General features: G+C 30.2%; 1 protein-coding gene across 3 annotated transcripts; it reads right to left on the bottom strand.

Moving 5' to 3' along the window:
* Nucleotides 1–5,031: 5,031 nt before the first annotated feature.
* Nucleotides 5,032–11,857, bottom strand: LOC111679877 (GATA zinc finger domain-containing protein 14). Of its 3 annotated transcripts, XM_046948219.1 has the most exons (3): nucleotides 9,519–11,857; nucleotides 9,356–9,416; nucleotides 5,032–7,283 (listed from the first exon to the last, which is right to left on the bottom strand). In XM_046948219.1, the coding sequence occupies exon 3, from the start codon at nucleotides 7,202–7,204 to the stop codon at nucleotides 5,615–5,617; it is 1,590 nt and encodes a 529-aa protein (XP_046804175.1). In that variant the 5' UTR covers nucleotides 7,205–7,283; nucleotides 9,356–9,416; nucleotides 9,519–11,857; the 3' UTR covers nucleotides 5,032–5,614. The 3 variants fall into 3 exon arrangements, with proteins under 3 accessions (XP_046804175.1, XP_046804174.1, XP_046804176.1); XM_046948218.1 differs by having other exon boundaries at nucleotides 9,356–11,857; XM_046948220.1 differs by lacking the exon at nucleotides 9,356–9,416 and having other exon boundaries at nucleotides 11,585–11,857.
* Nucleotides 11,858–11,970: the final 113 nt, after the last annotated feature.

Raw genomic sequence — 11,970 nt, 5'->3', positions numbered from 1 at the left:
TAGTTAGTTAGTTAGTTAGTTAGTTAGTTAGTTAGTTAGTTAGTTAGTTAGTTAGTTAGTTAGTTAGGAAGTTAGTTACTTTGTTAGTTAGTTAGTTAGTTAGTTAGTTAGTTAGTTAGTTAGTTAGTTTGTTTGTTAGAAAATTAATATGTGGTAAATTTATTTAAATTCTATCACCAACCAATATATTTCTTCTATCACAAAAACTGAAAAAGTTAGCGCAAAAAATACACACAGTGAAATATTTTCACAGCCCTTTGAAAACCAATTAATTACATCAGCCTCCCATCATATGTAAAGTTAATCTTTCAAACTTTTGGGGGAATATACATAATCGATAAATGAAAACAAAACTTGATAATGTGGTAAAATCGATTACTCGGTTTTCATGTTATTTGGCATTGGCAGATGTGTCCCTACCTTAATAAGACTTATAATAAATGTATATTAAAATTCCTAAAACACTTTGAATATGTTTGATGGTTCAAGATCCTCATTTAATTTCAAATTGGAAATATAAATACGTGTTTTCGTTGCCAATTTTCAATCAACACATTTATTAAAAAATATTTACTAATGAAGTTTTATTAAGTAAATAAAATAATAAACATATTTTGGAATTTTGCATCAATCCTAATCAATTTACTTTGTTAATTTCCTCGTAAATACTTTTCAAAGTAATAATGTTTGTGTTGTAGTATTTCTTTTTTTTATTATTTAAGTAAACCACCATGTTTATAATAAAAAGTAAATAAATGTAACACGAAAAATACACTTATTAAATTATTTGCACTTGCTGTCAATGTTAACATGAACTAGTTCCACTTGCTGAAAAAGTCGTACTTGACTTAGACACTACCTACGTATGTTTGACGATTACAGCGACACATGATGCAGCAGGATATCGGCCAAAATACGGAAGATTTACTTGTTTCAACTAAAAACGAAAAGAAAACCTGATCTGGCCATAAGAAATTTACACAGTCAACTATAGTGAATATTAATACTTGTATCATGAAATTGAAAATTTTATCTTGATTATTTTTCGGAATTTCGTGGAAGGTGGAAGTGTTTCGATATTATAAATATTGCGCAATTTGTGGTTCCTCAATAAATAAATCAAATAATAAATCTATGTTGAAATTTAAATCATTTTTCTTGAACAATCCAGCAGTTTAATTTATTATTGTTGCATACATACATACTTAGTTTATTAATGAATTTATTGAAACATCCTGCATTGTTTCTGCAACTTTTTTTTTCAACTTTTGCTACCAGCTTATTGGTTGGTTGGTTAATTTTTTCCAGCCTGGCCTTAAATAAATCATGCAACTTTTCTTGCAACATTGTCCAAATTGTAAAGAAATATTTGTTCAAAAAAAAAACTATTACAACAATGAAAAAAACTTATTATTGTATTAAATAATTTTGTTTTCTTGTGTATAAAAAATAATCGCTTTCTTTGATTGTTTGATTGGTAAAACACAGTTTGATAGTAGTATTTAGTTAATTTGTGTAGATTATGTTGTCTAAGATTTCCTAATCATTTACTGCCATGTGATGAGGTTCAATGTGTGATGATTGTGCAACATTCATTTTCATTTCATAATCAACCGTGCGTTGTGTTGCAAGTTACGACTTGCAACTTTCACAAGGTCAAGCTCAAGTTCAAAATAAGAGACAACAACAATGGAAATTGTTTATAATAATTTTATTATACACATGTATTTTAATATATAATGATGCATTTGCAAATTATTTTAATTAGACACAATCCCACAATGTCTCACTTGTTAGTTGTCGGTAGACATTTGTGTATATTTGTTTATTTTAAGGTTAACATAATAAATAAACCAATAAATTAATATTAAATAATTTTTGTTACTTACAATAATGCAACTTTATTGCCATTTCTTGTATTTATTAAGGCTTTATAAGGTTAATTATAATCGTTATTAAAATACTGAATATTTTTTATTAAATCACTGGAAAAATAGGTTGATTAATATTTAAAATATTTCCACTACTACTATAAAAAATTTTATGGAAGTTTAAATGACATTGTTTATTTTTGTAATGATCGGGCCTCATTTGACCCTACCCTCCATACAAGATCTCCTTCAGAAAATGTCTTGAAAGTCAAAATTAACTTATAAACACAAATAACACGATTAAATTCTACATCTACTAAAATTTATAAGAACAGGCCCATATATACCCCTACTCCCCTATGAGCCGTCTTGTAGAGAATATCTTTCTTTGACAACAATAATTAAAAATACTCCACATTTTGAACATACTCACTGGAGTAGGGTATCATATGGTCGGCCATGTCTGACTATACATTTAAAATTAGGTATTTGTTTCATATGAAATAAGTCTTCAAAAATGGGGGCTATTTTATTTTAATAAAGGGAGTTATTTCATTTCGTTGAAGTTTATATTCATTTTTACATTGAGAAGTTATTGCATAATAAAGTATGTCCTTAATTTATCATAGTAGGACTAATACCCCATTTCATTGTGTCTAGTTGATCCCATCCTCTATGTGGAGTCTCCATTTTAATTTCCGGTCGAGGATTAAACCTAAATACTTAACATTGTCTGTCAGAGGTATATTCTTGCACAGGAAGCATGAATATAGAAATTTTTTTCTTTATTGTGAAAAGACAGATTTCCGTCATCGTCTAGCTAGCATTGAGGCCTCCCGGTTGAGCCCTGCTCAAGGTCGTATTCAAAGCCTCCTCAGTTCTTCTCCACAAGTAATTTGTATGCTTTCCCTATTGCGACATAAGTAGGAAGGACGTAAGACATATCGGTCGATAGGACTTAGGCGTTGCATAGTTAAGTTTTCCTGGTTTGGGTTTAAATATTACCCTTGCATCCTGCCATTTAATGACGGTATATATCAATTTCAAGCAAAAAGTGAATATCTGGAATAGATGTAAGAAAACAAGTCCCTCTTCTATGTGTAAAAGTGGCGGGAAAATGCCATCCAGCCCTGCAGCTTTATAGTCAGCTAAGCTTTTGAATGCCCCTTGAACCATATCAGATGTAATTACAACATTCGTGTTAGCCTCCCCTTCCTCCAATATCGGTTCATCTGTGTTATTCGATACATCGAGTGGGAAATGAGAGTCCATAAGGAGCTTCATTATCTTCTCCAGTCTCCTGCCCATGTTATAGACCATAGATTCCGGATTTGTGTATCTTTGATACATCATTTACGCTATCCACCTGTTCACAGAAAAGTTTCTAGGAGTCTCGTTTTGCCTTTTGACCAATTTTCTTATATTACCAAGTTTACTACGATACTACGATATCGTAGCGGTCCTTTTACGCCGCACCCAGTTAAATAGGTTCCGGATTTCATACTTTGGCATCTATGACCTCTTTATTTCAAAATTGAAAAGTGTATTGACACGGTTCTTTAGTACGGTGCCGAACATTGTCTGATTAGTTTTAGACTTATTCCGAAATGTCAGAAAAAGAGTGCTCGTCCGAAGAAAATTCATAAGAGATTGTCCACTGCGATTGGTGTTTGTACTACCCCAATCTAAATGGTGGAAGTTGGATCACAACCTCTTACAATTTTCTTTTTTTGGCACCTTTCCAATTTTGGAAAGCATTGCTGTTCTGTGAGTAAGTGATTTCCTGCTCGCTTTTAGGATTTGACTCTTTTAAATTACCAGTACTTGTTAATGATGCTTGGGATACTGTCTTTCGTGTTTTAGTATCGGTCCGGTTTTTGGAAATGGCAGATGCACTTTCTTTTTTCGAGTTAGTGCTAACTTCCTCACTTTAGGATTTGACTCTTCGAGATGCCAACCTCATCATGATGATGCTTGGGATACTGTCTTTCGTGTTTTAGTATCGGTCCGGTTTTTGGAAATGGCAGATGAACTTTCTTTTTTCGAATTAGTGCTAACTTCCTTACTTTAGGATTTGACTCTTCGAGATGCCAACCTCATCAACTCGTAGCTCACCTTTCTCTTGGTTGTTTGCGGGGTTTATGTAATCGTAATACATAGAAAGTTATAGTATACAGTAAGTTATAGTATACAGTAATGTAAGTCAAATGAATTTTCACAAACATATATTGCCTTAAATCTGAATTATGGTCTTATAATGAGAATTTTTCTTATTATATTGTATTTATCAGATTACGCCTATTTATCTTCATGAAAAAGGGAGTAGAAGCCTTTTTGAAAGAACAAAGTTTATATCTTTCATTTCAACCCAAAATAGTTTATAGTCTTGGCTCTATAGTCCTCGTCGTGAAGGAAATTTTTCGCTCAAAGTTCTAGATCGTAATAAAGACCCAGAACTATTGGATTTTGTGTTTCGAATTATGTACTAATCGTGAGAAGTTTTCTGTTTATATTGTATTTACAGAATACGTTCAGAAAGTATCCAAGTTGATATTTTTCCTTTGAACCCAAAAAAAGTTCATAGTCATGGCTATATAGTTCTCGTTCAGACCCTATTTATACTCAGTGTGTAAATGGGCTGGGCCGATGTGAAATTTTCAAAAATTTTATAAAAGTTATAACCCTGATACATTTATATGTGAACATTTTTGGATTTGTTATTTCTTCCATTTATCTCTTATTTTATCCCACTGTGCGCTCTAACATAAATAATGTGAATGTATATTCTTAGACATTTCTAAACTAATTTGGTAGTTCTATAACTCAAATCACTTTATGACCAAGAATGAGATTTGTAATAAAATTTTGGAGTATTACTGTTAACTGATTTCTTTCATTCTTTCTTTTAGGCTTCAATTCGAATGAATCAAAGTTACGTTGACCTTTGCTAGAGAAACTAAACAAAAGCGTTCAAACAAAAACTATAATAAACTTAAAACAATTAACAGATGTTAATTTGAATTAACAATTTATTCAACGAACGGAAATAGCAAACTGATTTGTTTAAATCCAACGAATTATAATAATTTATACGAAATTGCAAACAAAATTCAAACTTTTTATGACCCAAGTTGGTAATTGAATCAAACACGTGTCTTGGTTAATTAATACATTGTTTTATTTTTATTATATTGTACAGAAAAAAAAATATTTACAAAAATTGTAATTTCGTTTTGCAAACAATAATACTTAGACAATTATGGGTATTTTTTCAAATTTATTTGCAAAATTATTTTAAAAACTAAAAGTTTGTTTTATTTTTAAGGAGTGGGTGTTACAAATATATTATTAATAATTCACACTGATATAAACGAATTTATTCTCTTTTTATAACAAAAAATTTGTTATTTTTATACATTAATCGAGAAAAAAATAGGCACCAGAAGAAAAAAAAACAAATAAAAATTATTCTAATGTCTAAAATTGGCAACACTTGTCACGCTGAGAAGACGCCAACTTACAAACGACCCAGTAAGTGATCGTACAAATGGTTGGTAGTGAAACCGCCGCACCACACACTTGTTATTCAAATGACACCATCGATCCAAACAGTTGTTTCAAATTCAATTAGTTTCGTTACTCTTTTTTGTTGTTGTTCTAGCCGCTTTCTTAACAACAAAGAAACACACAAATATTTACATTTTTTAGTCGGGTTTTTATTGTGGTTGTTTGCGGTCTTGCGATCAATCTGGTAAACCTACACTGACGCGTTGAGTTGCCGAACTGCGAGCATTGCGTCTTTGTGTTGGATACTGTGATGTTGATGTGGGCGACTGGGTCGCATCATTTGCTCCAATAATTTCTCCATTATTAAAACAAAGACTGCTGCGCAAATGTTTTTGAGACTTAGTTGCATTAATTGATTCAGCATCGCTGGGCGGAGGAGATGTTGGAGCTGATTCTGGTCTCTGTTGAATTTGATTATTTATTTTATTAATAGATGAATTGTTGTTGTTAAGTCTTTTGTTGGAATTATAGTTCTCATATGGCAAATCAACTTCATTGTCTTCACGTTCATTATAGTCAATACGCTGATGAGAACTTCCGCGAGTAGTGGGTGTTTTATTTTGGTCATTGTGGCGATAATAATGTTGCTGTGGTTCGTCATCGTAATACTCCTCTGGTGGAAAATATTGTTTTCGTATTGGTGGTGATTTTAAATGTACATTTCGCATTCTACTTCTTATTTCCTCTTCATGTTGGTATTCAACATCTTTTTCCTCGGGTGGATCGTAATATTGTCTATTATTGTTTCGATTAATTCTTATGGGTTCATCTCTTTCTCTTCTGTAATACGAATTATCTTCTAAAATTTCATCTCTTTGTGAAAATCTACGATTTTCATATCTTTCTGGTGTTGCAGCATCTCTTCTATAGTCTCTCGTTTCCCTGGTATTTTCGTAATATGATGGCTTACGTCTCTCAAACGAGGGTTCTCTATAAATGTCCCTCTCGCTAGAATAACGTTGTAGATAATTATTAGTGGTTTTTGCCAAACCTCTCTTAGGACTTACGTTCGTTCTGGGTTCAACCGATCTTCTGCTTTTTAAATAACGCTCTTCATTATTGAGAATCATATCTCTTTCCCTTCGATTATAATAATCATTTGATGATCGCTCCACAGCATTAACCTCCCGATTATTAATTTTTCGTTGTTCTTTTTCTTCGCTCAAACTTCTGACATCACGTTTTACTTGTAATTTGGGACTGTTCTTTGAATTCAATTCCATTTCTCGTTTATCGTTCATATCCATTTTTGGTTTTCGCAAATTATTGCGATTATTTTGTGGTTCCTCTCTGTCGTTGACGTAATCGTAAAACTCTATTTTTGATGTATAGGCTTGTTTCTTCTTGGCAGTAGTATAGGCTTCATCCACTATACTTTCGGGCAGTTCCAGTTTTGTTTTAGTTGGCTTTTCAGCTATTTCCATTTTCTTGTTTCCCACAGAATTTCTTAGCATTGATCGTCTTGAGTTTGAACGATTGTCATTCAAATTGTCGTAAAATTGTATAGAAGATTGAGAAAATTCCTTGCTAAATCTTTTCTTAGTATCCACATCGATATCAGCCACAGATGTTTGTTTTTCATACAAAGGTCTTTCAGTGTTTGCCAATTGTACACTATTTCTCCGTTTGATGCGACTTTCAACGGCCGTGTCCACTTTAGTGTCATCGGGCCAAAAGAAATGCGATTCCATACGATTACGACCACCAGTACCACCACGATCAATCATTTTGGGTGGTAGACCCGTAAAAAATTTTCCATTTAACATTTTTCTTCTGTACGTTTATAACTTTTCAACCCGTTTATAGTTAGCAACCAGTCTGGTTCGTTTGAAATATCAAGCTCAACTGAAATCAATACAATTTAGTTCTCATTCATTAATCGTGATTTCAGAAAAATGTCGTTGTGTTTTGTTGTTGACATTGTAGGCGTCTTAAGCAGCGATCTTTTCTTAACAGCAGCAACAACAGTTTGTTGTTTACAAACAGTGTCAAGTACAGTGGTACTAGAGTGCATTTGCTTTAAATTTATAGAAAATCCCTAAGTGATTCTAGTGGTAAATATAGTAAGTTGACCCTCAAGTTCTACAACGATTTCATAACTTATGTTAGAGGATTTCTGTTAATGATTTTGAAAAGTGAATGTCATCAGACAATTAAACCGTACATCATTATTGATTTGACGTAACTCATTTGACGTAACTAGTGTTAATTCACCAGTGAATATAAAGCCGTCATGGTCATAGTAGATCTAAAGAATATATAACTTCTGGATAACTAGCTATCAAGGATAATGCCCAAGAACTTCGCTGTAAGGAGATTTGAGGAATTTTATAATTGTCAAAGAAAGTTTGATTCTTTCTTGGTTTATACTGGTTTATGGTTTATACCGCCTTCACCTGAGCACACAAGTAATATGATCTGTCGAAATTTTGTGTAAAAGAGTACGGATTGTATTGTCTAAACGCAATATTAAATGAAACCATCACACATTTAGGGAAAATACGGATGGAAATTTTTACAGTGATATAGCTCTTTTCATATTTTGATATGATGCAAAAAACAAGCAAGTCACATTAGATCAGAGATGTATTTTTATGTAAACACTTACAAGAAAGTGAAACAGCTGTTTCCATCATGCTTTGTAGTTGTTTTATACCAATCGTGTAAACACAAAAAATATTAATCATCCTTTTTCTTTTGTTATACGGATGGAATTACATTTTACTTTTTCATTTCAATTTACGTGTGAAAAGCACTTAAAAAGACTTTCAATATCGAGAAATGCAACTAAAGTAAATTCAACATAGATTAGATTTAGGATTTTTCAATGGACACTACGCAGGAAGAACCAACTTTATAAAATTATTATATAAAATTATTTTAAAATAATCTATTTTTACTATTAAACTTTTTCTCTTTTTTTAACCTTAGAAAAGTTGCAGACTTTGTTAAGCAAAATTTGAAACGTGAAAAGTCACGGTTCTAAACCATGTCAGAACTCTACCCTTTATTACAACATTATTATAATATCTTATTTTTTCCCAAATGACTAACACACATTGCCCCACTGTGTATATATATTTTATTTGATTTGCAATATTATGGTAAATGGTTAAAACAAGTCAGCAACAAAAAAATTTATGAGCGTCATTCAAGACAACATATAATTTATTCTTGATTTGTTTTTATATTTTCGTTTTTTTTTCTACTTTTCGATTTGAGTTTTTCAATTTTGTTTGGGTTTTTGTATAGCGCGTAGTTCCCAACTTCAAGTTGCTTAATATGGTCAGTAGTACAATATTATTGTTGTGGCTGCTGCTAACGATCGTGCTGCGGCTTATTTTGCCGTTAAAATTTTAAAACAAATTGTTGCTTTTCTTAAAGTATTTTGTTATTTTCTTGGTTAAAATTTTCAAACAAATACACCTTTATTTAGATACAAAAGTATCTATGAATTGTACTTATTGTTGTAGTCGTAATAATAGTTAATAATGGTTGTTGTCTTATGTAATCTGATCCAAGTGCATAAGACGCGTAGACAACCTGTTGTAAATATTACATTGAGCAAAAAGCGTTGAAAATTAATTGAGTTAAAATAGATCTTGTAAGTGTTGATTAAACTCAAGATAACGGATTAACTAAACGGGTAAAAACATATAGTTAGTTAGTTAGTTAGTTAGTTAGTTAATTAGTTAGTTAGTTAGTTAGTTAGTTAGTTAGTTAGTTAGTTAGTCAGTTATTTTGTTAATTAGTTAGTTAGTTAGTTAGTTAGTTAGTTAATTAGTTAGTTAGTTAGTTAGTTAGTTAGTTAGTTAGTTAGTTGGTTACTTAACTACTAACCTACAGCTATCGAAGGTTATTATCCATTTGTTATAAAACCAAATTTCGGTCATAGATCCGAGAAATTATATACATACCCCGGCTCCTTGTTACATTCTTAGTCGGTGTAACTATATATTCGTCTAAATGTCCATAGACCTGTTTAAAGTTACAAAAACAATATTCGACAAACATGATTTATTATAAGTTATAAAATATTCTGTTAAGTTCGGTTTGAACCCAAGGGTTGTATAATCTTACTTTGGAAAATAACTATGATGCTATTATCGATAGACACATATAGTATAGTAAAATTCAGCAAGTTATAAATAGTGAATGGATTACTCCACAAAGTCTTAAGTTCATACATAAACCCTACACCGACATATACATACATAGAGTAATTGTACACCGATATTTGGTTTCTGTTAGTTTGGACACGTTTTATTGAAATATTTTTGTTTGGTTTTTTCATTTATCGTTTAAATAGATTATTTTCCTTTTTTAATTTATTTTCATTTTTAATCTTAAATTTTTCTTTTGTTCGTTTTAAAACTACATGGGGTTTATTTTTTGTCAATTTTAAATTTTGTAATGTACTTTTCATCTATCATTCTGAATTTCCAAATACACATTTAATTCATCTTACAAATACAGTTATACATTCTATGTAAATAAATTATTAATATTATTAATAAAGGATTAAAATCAATTTTCGAATATAATTTCTCATAATTTATTTTATTTACTTTTCTTTCCAATTTCTATTGTTTTAAAAGAAAACGACAATTGGCGCTTTTCTTGGAGTGTTTTTCTATAGAACTTAAAATATTAATTTAAATAAAAAAATAATCAATTAAAATTGCACATTATTTCATTATTATTTGTATTTTATTATTTTTAAGAGAAATTAAATTTTGTTTTAGTTTTAACACTTTTTTGTCCGGATATGTAAATTTGTTTCATTTTTATTTTTAATAATCTGATTTTAATCTAATATTTTATTAAATATTTTACAGGTTTTCTTAGTTGGAGTTTTCATTTGTTAAAAGAAGCGTTACACTCAAATCTACATTTGAAGCAAATCATTGATAAAAATTATGTTTTTATTTTATTAATTTTGGTATATTTTGTTATTAAAATTCCATTACATTTCGAATTAATCGTTAAGTGTTTCGTATTTTGCATTTTTCCGTTTTTTTTTAGTTTTTGGTTTTTGTATTTAATAATTATGGTCTATTTACAATTGTCATGACATTTTTATGTTTTACAAAATTGCCCTATATGTTGTTAGTGACATTTCAAATAATTTAAGTCATTTTTTGTTTGGAAATTAATACAGTGTTGCATTTTAATTTAAATATTTCTTGTAGTTGGACGGACAAAGCAAGTAATTATTTTCCCGAGTTATGTGGAGTGATCTATTGCAAATGTAAATTAACTCATTCTTCTGATGTTATTCCTTATAATGCCTCTCTTCAAATTCCTGAATTGAAAAGTGTAAAAACTGATATATCTGACTGTTAACTGAAAGCGTTAAGCCCAAACAGAAGGATCTGTAGATATTCTAAATTTGTTTTGTATAAAATGTTGGTCCACGAAATAATAAATAAAGAACCAAATAGACTACACGGCTTGAGAAACATACTAGAATTTTACGTTTGTACAAGCCTGTTGTGTAGTATTTGTACAAATTTGCTTGTACAAAAATAAACAAATTCTGATTTTTACACAAACATATTGAATTTTTGTCAAACTTTTTGTATTGTTTATATTCAAAAATATCCAATTTTTTACAAAATTTATATATTTCAAGTCCACAAAAACGTAAAAAACGGTGTTTGTACGGGCAATGTTTGTGAAGTGTATGTTGGAATGAAAAAAGTATGTCAAGCCGCTTGTATAGTCTATTTGGGTCTTAAGTAATAAGTGGAATTCAAATATAAAAGGATCGATCTTAAATGTCATTAATTTATATAAAGATCCATTTTATATAAAGTTTTCGAACATTATTTTGACAACCTTTATTAAAGATCTTGTAACATTCTTTAACTAACATTTTTCAAAGTCTGGCAAGACCAAATATATTAGAAATTTTAATAGTTTCTTAAACATTTCGAGATAAGTCACCTCATTTTAAGTAATTCATAAAATCAAAATATCGATAAACAGTGCTCCCTTAATCCTCTTTTGGAAGCGATTTAAAAAATATAATTGATTAATAATTAAATCGAGAAGGATTTTATTACAAATACTAATCTATGACTTCTTTGTTAGAAAACAAAATATCAAGATATCAAAGATCACTCTAAGCAGTTTTCACTTACCCATTTAAACTCTGATCAGGGAGAAAATAGCTTTTCCCATGGAATTTTTTATTCTTAGGATATTACTGCCAACGTCAAAACTTGTCTCTCATAAAAATAAAAAAATAAAACGTAAAAAATCATCAACAAAAACCCAAAAAACAAGAAACCGCATGTTGCAACTCGTTATTTAATTTAAAAAATACTAAAACAGAAAAGATTCTCAAGAGAAACACACAATTGAAAACTGTTTGCAACACAACTTAAAATCCAAACATTAACGATGAGTTTCAATTATTCACTATGTCACCAGCATTCGGTTGTATGGATGATGAAGACTGCATTAAAATAAAATTGGTTTTTCCCTCTTTATCGGTGGTTACTTGCAACAAATCAGGTTTTTCGCC

This window comes from Lucilia cuprina, chromosome 4, assembly GCF_022045245.1.
Source record: "Lucilia cuprina isolate Lc7/37 chromosome 4, ASM2204524v1, whole genome shotgun sequence".
Taxonomy (NCBI): Eukaryota; Metazoa; Arthropoda; class Insecta; order Diptera; family Calliphoridae; genus Lucilia; species Lucilia cuprina.
This window is presented reverse-complemented; position numbering and strand designations above follow the sequence as displayed.

Coding starts and splice junctions, on each gene's coding strand:
- LOC111679877 (XM_046948218.1), bottom strand. CDS start 7,204: ATGTTAAATGGAAAATTTTTTACGGGTCTACCACCCAAAATGATTGAT.